The sequence below is a fragment of the Xenia sp. Carnegie-2017 genome, unplaced genomic scaffold, assembly GCF_021976095.1.
Source record: "Xenia sp. Carnegie-2017 unplaced genomic scaffold, XeniaSp_v1 HiC_scaffold_18, whole genome shotgun sequence".
Lineage (NCBI taxonomy): Eukaryota > Metazoa > Cnidaria > Anthozoa > Malacalcyonacea > Xeniidae > Xenia > Xenia sp. Carnegie-2017.
The window spans coordinates 29749-48561 of record NW_025813480.1 but is presented as its reverse complement, the minus strand read 5'-3'; the positions used below and the strand labels follow the sequence as shown (position 1 = coordinate 48561).

The 18813-nt window shown below is 33.0% G+C and overlaps 1 protein-coding gene and 1 long non-coding RNA gene across 5 annotated transcripts in view; one reads left to right on the top strand and one right to left on the bottom strand.

Annotated features, from left to right (window-relative positions):
- Window positions 1-2151: 2151 nt before the first annotated feature.
- Window positions 2152-13361, bottom strand: LOC124437924 (60 kDa SS-A/Ro ribonucleoprotein-like). Of its 4 annotated transcripts, none has more exons than XM_046987889.1 (12): window positions 13113-13361; window positions 11678-11789; window positions 10135-10198; window positions 8835-8858; window positions 7230-7945; window positions 6571-6850; window positions 6200-6277; window positions 5673-5726; window positions 4063-4928; window positions 3571-3852; window positions 2964-3200; window positions 2152-2881 (listed from the first exon to the last, which is right to left on the bottom strand). In XM_046987889.1, exons 3-12 carry the CDS (start codon window positions 10160-10162, stop codon window positions 2588-2590), a joined length of 2859 nt encoding a protein of 952 aa, XP_046843845.1. In that variant the 5' UTR covers window positions 10163-10198; window positions 11678-11789; window positions 13113-13361; the 3' UTR covers window positions 2152-2587. The 4 variants fall into 4 exon arrangements, with proteins under 4 accessions (XP_046843845.1, XP_046843847.1, XP_046843846.1 ...); XM_046987891.1 differs by having other exon boundaries at window positions 5673-5723; XM_046987890.1 differs by lacking the exon at window positions 11678-11789.
- LOC124437925 overlaps window positions 12386-18813 on the top strand; it is a 23416-nt gene continuing 16988 nt past the window's right edge. Inside the window, exon 1 of the long non-coding RNA XR_006945908.1 lies at window positions 12386-12493. This is a non-coding gene — a long non-coding RNA (uncharacterized LOC124437925). The remainder of the gene's footprint in view (window positions 12494-18813) is intronic.

Here is an 18813-nt window from a genome sequence, read left to right as displayed (position 1 = left end):
TAAGAGTACTGAGATGTGTGGACCGCTATGGACTGTATCAATATTTTTGTTTGAAAGCAACAATACTACTCTGAAGAATATGATCCAAGGAACACAGTATGTTTCTGGTCAGGTTTGCCAAACGTACGCTGTTTTGAAAACGTTACCGTTGTTCATGAAACAATGTGTGCAAAGAAACGAACTGGTCTCTGAACTTTCTAAAAAACTGGTACATGGAAAGTCCTTGACAAAAAAAGCAGTGAAACTGTCGCAAAATCTTACAGCGTTGTGTACAGCAAAAATTCGTTACGTTCCCGTGGAAGAAAGAGTACCATTAACAGTGGCTGCTGGTGGAGTGGTCAACCGCGTTGTGTACGAATACAACCGATTCATTGTTAATAGAAAACTTTACGAAAGCGATCAATACAACAGATCTATGAAGCGGAAAAACTGCTACGTTAAAGTAACACGTCAAGTTAAAACATTTTTTTGTAAAATAACTGAATTGGTTTCTTTGAAAGATGCAACCGTCTAATACCTCATCACGAAGAATGTGTTTGTCCTAAATTGAACGTAATTGCATGCACCCTTTTCAACGTTGTAAGAAATCAAATGTATAGGTGTACTGTTTTGAGCATTACGTCTGATTTTATATCAGAGATGATAGAGTCACCAGAGGTAGTTATATTGAACTTAAATGAAATCGTCTCCAAATGTATCAAAGTTGTCCAGAAAAAATAAATTTATCTGATTAGTATGCCTAATATGGTTGAAATGAAGTAGTTATATTCCTGTCGGTCGGTTATATTTATTAATTGTGCACAAGGTCTATTGTGCCGTAAACAGCACGTAAGCTTTGTAAATATAAGATAAGCCATGTTAATAGGATATTTCTTGCAATATTCCTATCCAAATATAATGTATTCCCATAATATAACAATACATAGATCTAAGATACATAATCTTTTCTACTATAGTGTTGTTTTCTCACCGCTTGTTTCAGATGAACTATATCTTTCTCCTATACACATATGAACAATAGTTGTCTCCTACACGCTATAGTTTCTTATAAAAACTGTAATTGTCTCCTAAACGCTATAGTTTTCCCAGATAAACTATAGTTTTCTCCCGTACACAATAGTTGTTCCTTATATAAACTGTAGTTGTCTCTTAAACGCTGCAGTTTTCTCATAAAACTATAGTTGTCTCCTACGTAAACGCTATAGTTTTCCCAGATAAACTATAGTTTTCTCCTGTACAGAATAGTCGTTCCTTATATAAACTATAGTTGTCTCCTGAACGCTGCAGTTTTCTCATAAAACTATAGCTGTCTCCTACGTAAACGCTATAGTTTTCCCAGATAACTATAGTTTTCTCCTGTACACAATAGTTGTTCCTTATATAAACTATAGTTGTCTCAAAAACGCCACAGTTTTCTCATAACTATAGTTGTCTTCTAAACACTATAGTTTTCCACATAAACTATAGTTTTCTACTATACACAGTAGTTGTTCTATATATAAACTATAGTTTTCTACTATACACAGTACTTGTTCTATATATAAACTATAGTTGTCTCAAAAACGCCACAGTTTTCTCATAATAACTATAGTTGTCTCCTAAACACTATAGTTTTCCCAGATAAACTATAGTTTTCCTTGATAAACTATAGTTTTCTCCTAAATACTGTAGTTTTCTTAAAAAACTATAGTTTTCTCCAAAAAAATATATTTTTTTTGCAAGGGACATGTCTTTCAAAGCATTACACACAACTTAAAAATGAAATGTTTGTCATTGCAGGATTTTTTGAGTATTTGTTGGACAGACGAACAGAGAATGAGAAAGAAGGCCAAGAATTGAAGTATGAGGTTATAAAGAAGATCACTGTATGCCCAGATGCTTCTAATATATTTGACAAACCAATGGTTCTTAAACTTAAACAATACATCCTTGATGGCCCATTTTACGTTGGATCCGACGTTTCTGTAATAATGGACAAATCCCAGTTAAGTTTCTTTAAAGCAAAATGTTATATTTGTGAAATAATAAAGAATTCGAGTTGCTTGGTAATTGGGATTTTGTTGGTGTTTACATCTCTATTTATGACGTAATCATGGTTCATGAACACTATTTTTGTGTTGAAGTTAGTGAACGAGATAGAGTGCAAAATGCTACTATCAAAAGTAGATTTTTATTGTATCAACGCGACATCAAATTAATCAATCGATTGATTTATAAGTTTGTTCAATTAATGAACCAATTAGTTTTATCAACAAAAACTCACGAAAATCAGAAGTAATTAGATGCAAATGACAAGAAGGAAGTTGTGCACGCTAGCTGGATAAAACAATATGATAACGTTTTAAAATCTTCGATCTAGTGCACTTTTCTCGACTGGCTAAGTCTGACAATTAATTCATGCAATTAACAATTCAAATGAAGCAATGTCGTAGTGCATAGTACATACATTTGTACTAAATACAATGAAATAAGTAATAAAAACATTTCATGCATTCTGTTACACAGGCAAAATTTGTTCAGCAATTTCAAATTTATATTCATGGTAATATTCAAAAAAAGATCTGTGAAAAAATCTTTTGCAGTTCCTTCAGCCTAAGACAAACTCTCTCATAACGTGCAGGGCAGCTGAGTCAAAGCCAACAATATCAAGCATTCCAGAATCATTTGGATCAGCAATCGTGAAACCATTTGAAGTCATAGCAACAACTATGAGTTTTGCTTGAATACCAGTATGCTCACGATACCTTTTCAAGGCCTTGCTTGGGTGGATGTACCCAGCTTTTGTTTCACTGTCAGTATAAACAATAAAAACATCCACCTCTAGATTGTTCTTAATTGCATACAACATTGGTTGAGCACAATCTGTCCCACCATTTGGTATCTAGAGAATGGAAAACAGGAACAAGGTTATGTTTTTAAAGTAATAAAAACGATACAAATTAATATAAGTTCACACTACATACCAATTCCATAAGTTCTAGCACCTCATTGAAAGTCATGTCACTGCTGATCATCAGCGGAACTATTTCATGAGAGAAAGCAACAAACAGATGTTTGCTTTCGGTCCGAGCTGTAACCATGGACATGGCTGCAGCAGCCACACGTGGCGTTAAACACGGTGTACCAGCACAACCAGAATAAGACATAGAACCACTGACATCCAATGCCAACATGTATCTCTTGTTTGTTGGCTGAATCGACTATGCAATAAAATAGAGAAGATGAATTTTCCAGTGGTCAAGTTAAGAAGGGCTGTGAAACTTCAAAATCTAGGTTATTTAACATGTAGGTCTGAGTTGGCTGAATTCACCTTTCATTTTAGTGCGTCAATGTTATTTAATTTAAATTTTTTAGCAAGCATAGCCATAAATTTACATTTTAGACTTCTGCGGTTTAATGCACCTATTCAATGAACAATTTTAATTTAGAAAAGTGACTGGTCATGGTATTTGCTGATATATTCATAATTATTTTAGACTGAAAAACAAATTCACAACAAAAAATTAAAAGTATTTTGTGATTTGATCATAAGACAATATTTAGTCAATCATGGAAGGAGACATTGCAAACCTTAAATGATAAGTAAAAAGCTTCTTCCAATGCATTAACAATAGCTTCATTTGGGTTCCATGTCAGTTTTCCCCTTTCACTATGTCCATCCAAGTAGGTGTTTAGTGCAACCAAAACATTGAATGGGTGAATGCGAGCTCTCTTTAACTTCTCTTGATTGAGTAACTTCTCACATACAAGGGACAATGCCAACTGCTCGTCTAGTAGTTCAACTATTGTCATTTTGCCAAGATTTCGAAGCATTGCAGTCATTGGCATTTTTTGAGCAAGAGCCCTCCAAACCTTAAAAAGAGGATATAATTATAAATAATAAATATGTGTTTATTATGATAATGATTAACATAAGCAGTCTCTTAGAACAAAAATATTATGATATGTTTTATACATATTTGAAAAACTTGTATCTAAAATCATTCCAAATGATAAACACTGCCCTTGATTACACTTTCAAAACTGTACGTAGAAGGGACATAAAACATGAAATGTTTTTACCTCTTTAGAATTAAGCCAATGTGTTGGAATATGTTCTCTAACAAGATTATATTGATTTATCAGTTCAATCACTCTTGCCTCCTCTTGCGCTGTTTTTATATCTTCAACTGCCCTAAAAAATTCCAACATTGCACTGCCATTCACTCCAATAGAACGATGCAGAACTGTCCTATCTTCTGGAAAGAAATATTCAAAAAGTTTCTTCCAACCACAAACAACATACTTCATTATAACAAACAACTCATCAGAAACATCAGTTCCTTCTGACTTGAAATGCATTAACCTTGCAACATCTCGATGTGACCATCCTTTACGCTTTTGATATTTGGTGATATCCATGGCCAGTTTCTTTGGCTCTTTTTCTTTGTACCATCGTTTTATGGCATTCCTGTGAGCACGACCCCAACCTTTGCCAGGCTTACTGAACAACTTGCAGAACTCAATAAACATAAACAAATGAGTCGGAATTCGACAGACCTTGGGTAAAGCCTTGTATGCTTGTCTTTTTGTGGCAAGATCTCCCTTCCGTGCACAAACAGCGAGAGCAAACACGATGGTCTGCTGTCTTACGGTTCGTCCCTCAATGCTATACTTCTCTATTTCATTGACAACTTCAACACCCCTTCCTGCTTTTAAAAGATTCAAAACGACTTGCTCATTTTCTGAGTCTAACGTTCTTTCGCAAATATAGAAAGTGCCTTTATCGCTTCCCAACACCAAAAAACGACGAAACCTATCCATGTCACCAACCTTCCACCCAAATCCGCCCGCGCTGCTTTGTATTGATGATTTATCGAAAAAATCCAGCTTTTGACTATGAGCAACATCTTCGTTCTCTTCCATATCCAATTCATCTTTCAAAAATACTAAATTCGATGTATATGTAAAAAAGCAAACAAAATAAATTCTTAACAAAACAACTTTCACAAAAATAACGATAAAAGTTTACTAATTTAGTGATTATATTGTCTACCAAGCTGAACCAAAAAAAGTAGTACCTATTGGTAGGTAAAGAGCGCACACTTTCCTTTACAGTTTACATGAAAACTTTTTAACAACTACAACAGAGACGGGCGAGTCTGTTGCTGTTCCGTGTAACTACTTGTAGTGTTTACCATTGTACTGTAAGTAACGCTTAACGCTACGGTAAATACAACAAATCAACACACGCTAGACCACCATGTTACAATTCTATATGACAGATAACAACCACGAATGGAACATTAAAATTAAGTGCACAACTCGTTTGTGTTTTAACAGACGCTCTACACCACGAGAATAACTATTTAAAACACGTTTTAAAACACCAACCACATTCCCGAACATCATCGAATGACAAATCACAACATTAATTGCAAGGACTCGGCATAATTCATCACATACAGCACTGAATACAGACTATTCACGTTAAAAAGTTGCTATTCTAACTCAGAAAAAACCCATTATGAAACTGAACAGATCACAACCATTACAGGCACCTACAAACGACTTATTCACAACTTTGAACAAATGAACAAATGATAAAAGCATACCACTTCAAACTAATCCACGAAAACAATGCACAATAGACCCCTTCCACAAAAACAAATAAGTTTGTTGCTATCAAATACCGTCATGGCTTGGGTTTTCTTTGTTTTTCTTTCCATTTGCTCTTTCAATTTCTACTAGATGGAAGCAAAAGGAAACTATTTTAATTCAAGCAAACTCAAATTGCAGCCAGAAAGACGAAACTACTTTCGAATGAGAAATACACAAACAAAATATTGAACTTTCTCAGATATAAGTTTAAAACACAATGTACACAACTGAAGTTGAATGGAGTTGAGAGAAATAATGCAGAGCATTTATACGATACCGATAAAAAATTTTAATTAATAGAAAAATTTTTAAGCTTGCAGGTATCTCTTGCATATTGTCACGGAATCATCATTCAGTGAAATCATCAAAAATAAAACTGCACTTTGGAGCTTAATGGACTTTCCTAATTCAATGACTAAATATACAACCGTATCCTTTCAAACAAACACATCAGCTCTTCTTTTCGTCTTACCTCATCATTTTGCTTATGTTTCATTCTTATTCTCCTACAAGCCTAAGATTTATGATTTAAGAGTGACAAAGCAAGAATTATATTTACCGTCAAGATCCATATCGTAATTTATGTCTTCACTTTTATTTCCATTGATTTCTTCAAGTTGTTCAACCAACTTGGTATCTAAGAATGCATGGTTGCAAGGGTAATTTGAAATAAAGAAATGTTATAAGGCTGCCAAAAATACCAACTTTACCCCAAATAAGAAATAATGAAATAGTAAGCGTCTTGACAGCATGCATAAAATACAAAAAACTAAAAGCAGTTGAGAGTTGCGAGAGGATAATTGAAAACTCAAAACAAAAATAATCATTACCAGAAATCAACATCAAAATAGTACATCTTAAGAAACGAATGTACGATTACAGGGAAAATGACAAATAAGTTTGAACATTATAGTGTAATGGAACCATTACCTTGTGAATGTTTCAACTCCAGTTGGTTTCCCATATCACACAGCATGTTAATTTTCTCTTCGTCTGATTGTAGATAAGGGTGCTTTAATGCCTTATCGGCAGATGGCCTGTCTCTGGGTTGTCGTTGTAGCATCCATGAAAGAAGATCTTTAAGTTGAACATCCCTGATTTCTTTCAAACCAACGGGTTTTCCCTCCAACATGTTTTGTAGTCTATACGCCTCAGGTCCAAAAGGATGTTTTCCCTTTGTTGCAACATAATAAGCCACCATTCCGGCATTCTATTTTCAATAAAAAATTGTCATAAACAGTCAGTGGTGGATATTAAAACCTTAAAGATTAAATTTATTTGCGATTTGCAGAACTCAACAATAAATGTGCAGCTTAAAAAAATCTAAAAAATTTTCTCCAGATAGAATTGTAGCCATATATATGTATCAAAAGCAATCTAAATATAGAACATACAATTGTAACTGACACGTTTATCGAAAATTAATTTATTTTTATTTAAATTTAAGGTTGACACTATATGACGATACAATCGAGGTAAAGAAAAAAATTGAGGTAAAATCAGTATCACTACCAAATACCAATATTTAATTAAATGCAAATAAAACATTGAGATGTAATTGGACCTCTAGTTCTACTTCAAGAACTTACCATAACATCAGACTCTTTTTTGTAACGAACTTTATCAATTGATTCATCTGATGCGTCATATGACTCTGGAGCTATCCAATATTTAGCTCCTCTTTCTATGCTCCGATGTGTCGAAGTTTCATCAGATAACATATGACTTATACCAAAGTCAGCGATTAAAAAATTTCCTTGTACATCTAGAAGAACGTTCGAGGGTCTCAAATCCCGATGAAGAATAGGGCGCTTACCGCTGTGAAGGTGAACTAGACCATTTAAGACCTGAATAAGAACTTTAGGTACGACTTTTTGAAGATCTTGCAAAGAAGATGATTTCACATAACTCTCTAATGATTCTTCACACAAATCTAATATCATGTACAAATACTCTTCGTCAAGGTTCTCTTTTAAATCCCAAAAATTCACAACATAATTTGAACGCTTTGCATTCAACTCATTAAAAATTTCTTTTTCTCGCTTTGCAAAGTCTTTGCCGCTGCTATCTTTGTGTATTCGCTTTACTGCTTTTCCATAACCATTATTTCCCAGGGCAACGTAAACACGGGTTCCATCACTTCCCTTGCCAAGCAAAAACTCCTCCTTGAAAATTACACGCAATTCGTTGAGCAGTGTAACTTTTTCTGGATGTTTGCGTCCATATTCCTCCATCCTTTTAAACTTTTCCTGATGCATTATTGATTTATCAAAACATTTCCATGGTTGACGCAACAATTCTTGAACTTAAAGGTGAAGTACAAATCAGGAACGATTAAAAAAGGACTGATAAATTCAACAATTCACATTTTTATTTGTTTTGGCAATATCACATAACATATAACATTGCTTTGTTTTTCTCTGGATAAGAAAAGACAGATGTTTTTACTTTGATATGGAAATAACAATTACTCCGGTAGAAATGAGTTGGTTATCATACAATTCACGCGCAATAATCGACGTTCTACGATTAGTTCATTGCATGACTATAACAACCTCTAACTCAATAAATCCAGAGGCGGATCTAGGTTACGTCAAAATAAATTGCTGCAGCTCATGCTTGGATATATTTCCATTTCCAAATACATAGAGGCAAGTCCATTGATAAAGTTTAATTTTTTTGAAATTCAAATTCAATAGTTTTGGTTTGAATTTATTTTGAATTTTAAATTGAGCATCTATAATTCATTTTGAGAAACGCTAGATCTGTTATACTAGATTGAGCAATTATGCAATGGATAAAACACGCATCGTTTTCACATCAACATAAAATATGAAATTTAGTATCTGAATGTTGAAAGTTATCACCAAAAATCTTCTTAAAATAAATTCAATTTACTCAATGATCTCTACAAATGTTTACAAAGCAATGATCCTTTCAATAACTGACTTTGTTTTAACTGGGAAAAACAACAAATAGTTAAGATGGTTGCTTACGACATGCTGCACTTTACGTTCAGACACGGACATTTTTATGCATGCAATGAAAAGAATTTTTAATGCTTAATTAAAAGTCATTAAAAAATTCTGAAAATTGAAAAAATTTACACAGCATTTTCTAACTCAAGCAATTGAGAGAAGTAAAATAATTAATCATAATCCTTTACGAAACTGAAAATAATTTGTTATACCAACCTTCCAAACGTTGTTTTCCCTCTTCTGCATTATGAAAAATAAATATTAAAATAATATTAAAATGTTATAGTGTTATAGTGACAAGCAACTAGAGAATTTTTTGTTTTATTTATAGCACAACAAAACAATTTAATGGGCTCTTTATCATGAACTATGAACAATGTTAATGTATGGGCTTTTTTTAAGATTTGGTCCAAACATAATACCACACCGACTATAAATATAAGAAAATATAAAAATTACAGAACCACAAATTACAATTTTACATTATAAAAAGTATTTTTGATTGGTTTTTCTCTTCAACAATAACAAGTTTGTTTCTGTATTGATTACGAGGAAAATATCCATTGGTCAAGATATTGGTCGTCACATGAGTAATGATGTAATATGTGGAAACAAATGAAAGTATTTTTATATATAGCCATCATTATATTTTTAAGGTTATTGTAGACAAGCATATAGTTTGTACAATCAACTTTGAAAACGACAATTTTATTACCGTCGTGTGCAAGCGCAATAGCAAAAAATTATTTTAGTTGCAACACAGTGAAAGTTGAGAACGCTTTGATTTATTGAGAATGTTGAGAACGCTTTGATTAATTGCGAATTTTCAATATGAACATAATAGCCCAACATAAGACTTTAAAAAAAGCCATCGCAATAGTAAAATAAAGAAGTGTATCCCACTGGTACATGTATCGGCATACTATATGGACTCCCTAAAATTCATAAATCCTCCATCCCTCTAAGAGCAATTTTATCTAGTATTGACAACTACTCCTACAAGCTAGCCAAATTCTTTATTCCTTTCCTTACACCAATCTCCGCCAGCTCCCATGTTATCAAGGACTCTTTCTCTTTTGTCCAAGATCTTTTACACAGTGACATTAACGCCAATAACGTTGTGATGTCGAGCTTTGATGTTAAATCATTGTTCACCAACATCCCAGTTGATGAAACAATCGCTATAATAACCAATCACCTCTTCTCCAATAACACGTCCTTTCAAGGCCTTCATCGTTCACAATTCACTCAACTTCTTTCCCTCTCCGTCAAAAACTGTCATTTCATCTTTAATGGTCAAGTTTATTAACAGATTGATGGTGTGGCTATGGGCAGCCCCCTAGGCACTCTATTTGCTAATATATTTATGTCCTTCAACGAGAATTCATGGCTTCACAATATTTATCTTACCATGTTTTCAATTAACCTATTAGTGGAGGCACTGAGATGAAAAACTCTGTAATACAGCCTCTGTTGAGAGTTTGTAGATTTGAGTAACGAGAGTCTTAAACGTTACCTTTTGGAAAGCATTTGCCTTGATCCATTTGAGTCGCATGCAAGAAAGATCAAAACTAAAAAATCTGTAATCATAAAATTTATGTATTAAGACGGTACGACAATTGTTCAAAAAGCAAAAAATTGAAAGAGTGCAAAAGCTCATTGTGTGGCACGATACCATAAACATGATCTAATCAAATCTGATCACAACCATTAACAATTTTGAGATAACATGCACTAAAAAATATTTGACAGTTGCATGACGTCTCAAAATGATATGTGGAAATTCCGTTTAGTTTTAGAAGCAGTTTAAATTTATTTTATGCTAAGTTTAATTCACACGACATAAACAAACCAAGTTAAACCTTGGTTTAGCTCAACCCATGTCGAATGAATTAAACCCAGATCTAACCTGAATCAGTAGTGTTCACACACAAAAAATGACAAACATGGGTTCATTTGAACCTGGGTTGAATCCAGATTAATTTATGTCATGTGAATTATGCTCTAGTTTCCATTAACTTATAGTTTGTTATATTTACTTGTAATGAAGGATGAACTCGTGTATACTTTGTTGAATAATATCCTGATTGGTAATAATGGACATTAAAGAGTAGAAATGTAATGTAGGAAATTCAATAACAACCTCAGCTGCGAAAAAATACCGATACACACACAAATATTTGAGAAATTAAGAATAGTATGTTTCCCATATGCAATTACCAAACAATATGCTCGTGCTGCTCCACGTAAGGACGCCTTCTTTAAATAAACTTAAAAGAGTGCAAACGCTTAGGCATATATAGTTTTACAGTATTTCCAACTGATTGTCCAAAAAAAAGTGGAAAGGTTTGCTAGCAAAAATGACCTTGATTTTGCATCAGTGATGGTAGATAAAAATTTTTGATTAACAAAAAAGCAACTAAAGAAACAGTAACTAATTTAAAACCATGGCCCGTTGTTGCCCCCAACGTTTTAGTGAGGAATATGCAACAGCGTTTTATAAGGCTCTTTTCCACTCATCGCAAAATGCTCTCGCTGCAAGATTGCGAGTCTATTCGCACGATCAAAAATTTTTGTTCAATTAATTTAACTATGCTGCAAGTCATAATAAGCTCGCTGCGAGTAACTCGTAGGCACTCGCAGCGAGCTTGCGAGTACGTTTTGCGATGAGTGGAAAAGAGCCTTTAGGCCACTAAACACACTGTTTCCCAGAGGTGCTGTAAAATAGTTATAAGTATGTTACAAAGTATTCAGAAAGCATTTAGCTACTGCACTTAGTTGATTCAATTTTATAATTTGCTTTCATTACAGCGTACATACATGCTTTATAGCGATTAGTCCGGAATCGTTAGATTAGAGGATCTCAAGATTGAGTTGAATTAGCATTTATCGTGATTTTAAGAAGCTATAAAAAAGTGCATAACGCCACGACTCATTATTGCGACAAATGTGACGTATAGTCATGATTTTTATTTAGCGCTGTAAAACTTTATTTTACAAGGAGAGTTATTATGCAAGTAAAAATTGCATTTCTTGTATATATCTGTCCCATAAATTACCTTTACAAGCTTTCAAGATTCATCGGGTAAGTCTATAGCTACGCCTTTTATGTCGGGCAAAATGGTCCGTCACCCTTCAAAGTCTGTACCCGAATCTCGGCCCTGCCTTCATCTAGGCCACAAAAGATAAAATTTTCCTCCGGTCGATTATGTAGCAAATGTTCATAAATTCTATTTAACTATGTAAACAAGTTATTTCCATGACCCTGATGTAGGAATTTTAAGTATATTCTATATAAAGATTGCACATACAAAAATTTTGGACGGAACTGTTTATAGTTGGTATTCAAGATCATAACTCATATAAATAGTCAGATATTAAAGGTACTTTCCAATATGTTTTAAACATGTCAAAGTAAAGACCGACAAGTGCCGCTATCATATAATACATGATGCAATAGAGCTAATCTAATGTTTGTGAAAACTGCGTTGCAATTCATGTCTAAACTATAAAAGATAAGATAAGTGATACGACCATATATTACTCATATTGTAATCATATTGCAAAGAAATTACAATTGTGAAAGAACAAGTCATTTTAAAATATTCGGCATTATTTGACTTCCTGTTTTAGATTGCCATTGCATGCAAGTGTCTAATGAACCGGTAACTCTGGCCGAGGGACTGTGGCTACCTTCACTTTTAAAACGGTGATATTCGCCTACAGTCTTGAACATTTGTTGAAGTTGTGATTGACTTAACATTCACCAAGACTATCAATGCTCTCTTAAACATAAAGCTCCCCTATTCAAACGGCTATGAACATGCAAACGACAAACTTGAACAGTATGTTTATTTAAATGCTGGAAAATCCAGGTAATTTTTCATTTACAGAACTCTCTAACAGTTGTTAGTCGCTTGATCAAATAATTAAAAAAGGAACTGTTCTTTTTTGTAATTTTTTTTATAAATTTTCCCGAAACCGGTCTTCCCATGCAAGAAATAAGAAATTTGCTTGCGTGTCCATTTCCGCCTACGTAGTTCAAACAACTTTGTCATGACGAATGAACAAGATAAATTTTTAATACACAAGCTAACAAAGTTGCTCAGATGATATGAACTCAAAAATAGCCTTGTTATAAGGCTATTTTGTATGTATAGCTTTACTTATAAGTAAAAATGCAAGAAAACTGAGGCCTAATGAATCGTTTTGTATTGTTTTAGTCGGCACAGTAAGATCGTTCGATCCTTTCCAATTTTCCGTGATTTGTAGAAATCTATTGCTATTCGATTAAAAATATAGTATTGGGATTTGAACACATCGAAAGTACAAAGTTATGGCGATAGAAAGTCAAATTCATGGTGATAAAATCAAACGTCTGACGCAATGGAATTTTAACATTGTCATTACATATACTGAAAGAATTCGCAAATTTTTATGGCAAGGCGTACCAGTGTTAAATCATAAAGAGAATACGATACAAATAAAACTTACAATAATTTCAGTGCTTGTTCCACTACTTAAACGTTTTTGCTCCGTCTGATGAGAATCAACTATCAAAATAATACGTATGACTTGTTTTGCATCGCGTATAAATATATCTTTGGACAATGGAGCATTTCAAAAGATCACAGCAGCAAGAATTCTTTAAAAAATTCCATATTTTGTCTTGGCGGGGAAGGTAGGATAAATGAATTTGCGAATGATTTAATTCATATTTTATATCCACATAGAACTTGAAATCTGAAGATAAGGAATACACCGTAGCAATGCAGCAGCTATTATTAAAAAAACCCAAAATAAATTAACTTCATTTAACAGATATCACCTCTAAATTTTCTTCATATGATTCATTATTCTTTTCTTGATCTGATTGATTTCTTTCTTCAAAAATTTTCAAAGCAAATTTTCAAAGCTCTTCTAAAACTTGTAGTTATAAATGCTTTCTTCCAAATAAATACAGGATTATTGACAAGCCTATTATGGAACGCTGGAGGTGTTTCCCCTATAAATTTCGCATAGGAAATGTGCGCATCGTTTATGTGTAAAAACAGCATTCTTTCCAAACATTTTCTCAGAAAAACAATTAAGTGAACGACACTTGGCTGTTTCAAAAAATGTCAGAGCTTATCAGCACGCCTAGGAACATAAACTTTACGTCTTTAATTTATTCTTACGTAAATAGTCTTTTGAAATTTCTGTCAAGCCGCCCCCCGAGACCCACCATTACACTTCTACATATGGTACCACATGGGACAGTTCATGGACATGGATATGAAATAGCTCAGATTTCACACAAAAACAGGTTTTCATATTTTACAGGGGTAGTGCTAAACATCATGAGCGGTTTTACAGTGAAGCAACCAAACGTTGTGTAGTAAGTTGAAACAGTGCACACAAAAACTTAATTCAACTGTATTACTGATGTGTTTTGCTCAAAACTGGGGGAGTTAAAATGTTTGTTAGAGGGGTGAAAAATTAATCTAGGGGGGGGGGGGGTGAAATATGATGTTTGGGAGATGGCACCCCCTAAAAATCTATCCATGTTTTAATATTTTGATTCCAACCCTTTACACCTTCTCCTATTATCTTCTGTCAATCCTGGCAAGCTGTCATGACAAGTACACTGCTTGAAGATATCACAATAACTTTATGTGACATAATCAGTAGTGATATTAAATATTTTCTCATACAATCAAAACTAGTAATCGCAAATCTTAAAAAATATATTTTATATAGTAATGATTATCAAAAAAATTATCAAAAAAATATTAATAGTACTTGACTGTTTCACCCAAATTCAAGGTTTATATAATGCCTAGGAACACGTTTTCATTTCAAAAAAATGTTATTATGATATGGACAAACGAACTTCTGCCAAATATTCTTGTTTTTGCTGTCCAGTTAGAAAAGGCAAAAACAGGGCAATTTTGGAAATATGACATGACTCAGGTTTGAGATTTCACCACTGGAAATGGGTTTCACTGATTTCACACCAATCTATCTCAGTCAAAATATCAAAATTTATAGCTTCACGTGTCATAATCACTGGTCATAAAAAACATCTTCTCATAAAAATCAACATTAGTTATCTCAAATCTAGAACAATGTAATTCAAGGGACGAAAAAATTCGTGGCTATAAGGTAAACATGTCATTATTAAGCATAAAGTTACATAAAGAAACATGTCGGGTACTTTTTGGTTGATGATCATTTTTCAATGACTTATTGTGTTTATCTAGTTGCACATTACCGTTACACTTACAGTATGTCGCAAATATATCAATTTTGTTTGGAATTATAACTGGTCAGATAATTCATCTGTAAACTGTAATTATGCTTACACGTATTTTTAATTTTGTTTATCTTATGCACTATAAATTGGTTTTGACATATACTGAATTAAATGGAATTAATTACCCGCTACCCGCTTCTATAATAGGGAGTGTACAATTGAGCTTGGAACATATGTACCTAAACATTATTATCTACGGTGAAAATACCATCAAAGTGTTAAAAATCTCAATTTAAAATAATTGTAATCATAAGGCAATGAATTTTAATCTTAAGTCTCAAGCATTCTGTCTATGAAGACCCATAGTTGAGTTAAAGAATTTTTCTTTGATCTCATACGCAACAAAATAGTCATAGACATCACTGTCAATTTGACTTTTGCAGTCTGCCTGTTCACTATTCAATTGTTGAACAACACTTAAAAGAGTGATACTTGTCTTAATTGGCTGTTGGTTCCCATGCAACTTTAAATAACATTTTAAACTTTTCGCCATCCGACATAAGAAAAGGATGTTTCAATGCTTCGTTGGCAGATGGCCTATTTTCTGGTTTTACTTGTAGCATCCACGATAAAAGGTCTTTAAGTTCAGCATTCTTGATTTCCTCCAATCCAACTGGCTTTCCATTCAAAATGTTGTCCAGTCTATGCCGTTTATGTCCAAAAGGATGTTTTCCTTTTGTTGCCACATATTAAGCCACCATTCCTGCATTCTATTTTCAAAAAAAGGCACTGCTATAGCATGCTGTTTGATCATATACCAACCCCTATACGATGTACCTGTCGTTGTAATTTTGGCTTTTTGTCTTTTCACACAAAAAATAAACAATGAAAACATTATTTTTATGTTCACACATGTAAGTAAACTGAATGCTGTGTTTATTTGCTTCAGAAAATAACAAGCTAAAAGTTAGCTAAATATGATAGCGGTATTTTGTAATAGAAAAAAAGACAACATAAATTTCACATGTTATACACATGATAGGTTGATTGATTCACAGTAAAGTATTTTGTTAAAAAATAGGTACGCATTGCGTACATGTGGGTAATCTAGAAACTACGAGGCTATAAAATAAAGTAAAATAATAAACACAGTACATTTTACATTAAATATGCTTGACACCAAAGACGTTTGAGATTTAAAAAATTTGTGCTTTGTGCACATTGATCAGACAAATGACCCAGTAGCTTTCTAACCTATTCCGCATTTACCAAACGCTCCTTACTTAGATCGCATATCACGTGACTATGGTCACAGTAAGAAAAGTGAAGTCCCCAAGATTTCTTAGAAATTTTGATGATTAATTTATTATAATTTTCACCAGAGACCAATTTCACTATAAATACTCGTCAACAACTGTTTTAAAACACTTTTCGGACGCGAATATCTTCCACACAACCGATAATTCAAAATCATTACAATTTTCTTGTTTCACACATATATATGATAGCCATATTTCCGAGGATACAGCGACGATATTAATTAGTAAACAATGTTTAATAATTGAAAGCTAGTTAGAAGGCTTCGCAAATTTGCAAGTGATCGTAAGTACTTAAAATGTATTTCCTGCTTATACTTTCAACTACTTCGACTGCTGACACGTATCATATTACATAACTTTCATAGTCAATCTACGTTATATAAATCCTTCAGAAATAATAGTAGTAACTCGTAAAAGAGTCAAAAGCAAAATTAATGTCTTTGTGTTTTTCATTCAACTGATTAACTCGCCAACAGACTACGGTGATCTGCGAACCAAAGAGTTTACAAGCAAGGCTAATAAGTACAGAACCGGACTATAATTATGAAAAGTTATGATCGCCAACCAAGCCTGCATTTGTATATTATAAATCATTTGCTAAATACATGAATCAAATTCATGTTTCACTCCGTATGAATGGATCACTAAAGGTCGTACATGTGTATGTTTTATAATATTAGGGCCGCGTTGTTTTCTGATTAGCTAATATGCCTTCAACAATTTTTTGTCGATTGCAAATAACTTTTGTTTCATCGTTTGAACGAGGATAAACGTTTTACAAGTAGTAATATACATGGGGGTACGAATCCATAAAAAGTTTACTTTTTATGTATTCGAATCCCACATGTATATTACTACTACACCCGTGGGTAAAAACTATCTTTATAACAGCGTAAAATAAGACCATGGTTCAAAGACGTCCCTCTGGTAAAAGGTCATGTAAAAAAGCTGTGTAAAAAATCGTTATTTCAAAGCAGTGTGAAAAAGGCCATGTTTCAAAGGCGTCCCTCAGTAAAAGGCCATGTAAAAAAGTCATTGTTTCAAAATTTGGAATCTATATGTTTTAAAAACGGTCTTTACAAACAAGTGTTAATAAAGCATTGGTTTTGATGGGGCTCGGCAGCGCAGAGCACAAAGTGCTCGAGCAGGGGATGGAGCCCCATCAAATTCTAGGCGACGATGGGAAAATTTTTCACGAAGTGAAAAATTGGGGTCGCCTCCCATTGGATTCGATGAATATTCGAAGAATATTCGAGAATAACAGAGGCTTAAGAAATGCTCTTAAAAAACCGTCTTTAATAATCAAATGTTAATAATCAAGTGTTATTAAAATATCAGTAGCAGCGCGCGTGTCTTAGTGCATGTTTTTCAAAAATGGTTGTTTAATGTAGATAGCACATTTCATCAGCGCATGTATAATAATCAAGTGTTAATAAAGCATCTTTTTAAATCGTTGTGTTGGGCGATAAATTTCAGGCAACTAAGCCTGAAATTTTGAGCGCAACAATGTCATAGATGCTCTTTACAAAACTATGGAATCTATATGTTTTTTTAATTTGTCTGTCAAGCGTGTGTCACATGTACATGTTTAACAATGTTTTATATAATTTTTGTTAAAAGTGTTTTTACTAATTGTTTCAGGATTTTGAATCTTTTTGTATATCGCTTTTGTATTAATTACTTATTACAAACAGTTATGTGATATGTAGTCAAACATGAGGAGCAGGTATGTATGATTTTACTCTAACAGAGGCCCACGCTACATGCTTACTACACATTATAACTGTATATTAAAATAAGTTTTAATTATCATTTAAATAATGACCATAAGCTCTAGTAGTTATACCATCATCTAATATATACCGTTTATCATCAAAACAGCTGAGTGATACTTTATTAATTTCATAGCTACTAAGTTGATGGTTTACACTTCTAATTGTTTTCATTGTATGATGCATTTGTTTGTTTTCAAATAGTGTTGTTTTATAGTCTTCGTGTTTTATTTCACTCTTAATAATATTTTTCTTAATTCCTTTAGCTTTCTTATCTCCTTTATTATTGTCTTTAATATAACTATACATCTTACTTCTTAAACCAACAAATTCTTTAACTACTATTCCAGCGGCTTCATCTTTCATTTTACCAATAACTTTTTTATTAGTTTTATCATGATATTTATGGTATTCTGGATAATCACTGAAATCAAATTTATCTTTATCAGCCCAAAAATCTTTATAAGCATCTTCAGTTTCTATTTCATAACAGAGAGAATCGGTATCAGTGAATAATAATTTAGCTTTATCATCGTATTTCTTCTTGATATAGTTGTAATGAAAATCATACATCAACGTTTTACTTAAATCTAAGATACACATACCCACATATGCAGGTCTGTTGAGGGTTAATGTTTCTTTGATCTTATGCACAGCCACAAGGTTCTCATTGAATATTTTACTACTTACATAAGTAGGTTTTGAAGCTAATTTTAATAATTTATCTTTATTAGTTACTAGTCTAACATCTACTCTTTTCGTAAATTTTCCATCGTTTTACCAAACACCGAATTATTCATTAATTTGAAGAAGTCTTTTTCAAAAGAATTTTTGCATTAGTTCTTTTTGAGTATTAAAGTCTATGTATT

Excerpts from the sequence above, each read along its gene's own strand:
- LOC124437924 (XM_046987889.1), bottom strand. The coding sequence starts at position 10,162 with ATGGATCAAGGCAAATGCTTTCCAAAAG. Across the intron at positions 5,727-6,199 it reads TTACGATATGGATCTTGACG|TAGAAATTGAAAGAGCAAAT; the intron begins GTAAATATAATT and ends GCTTCCATCTAG. Across the intron at positions 3,201-3,570 it reads CTTTTTACTTATCATTTAAG|TCGATTCAGCCAACAAACAA; the intron begins GTTTGCAATGTC and ends TTTATTGCATAG.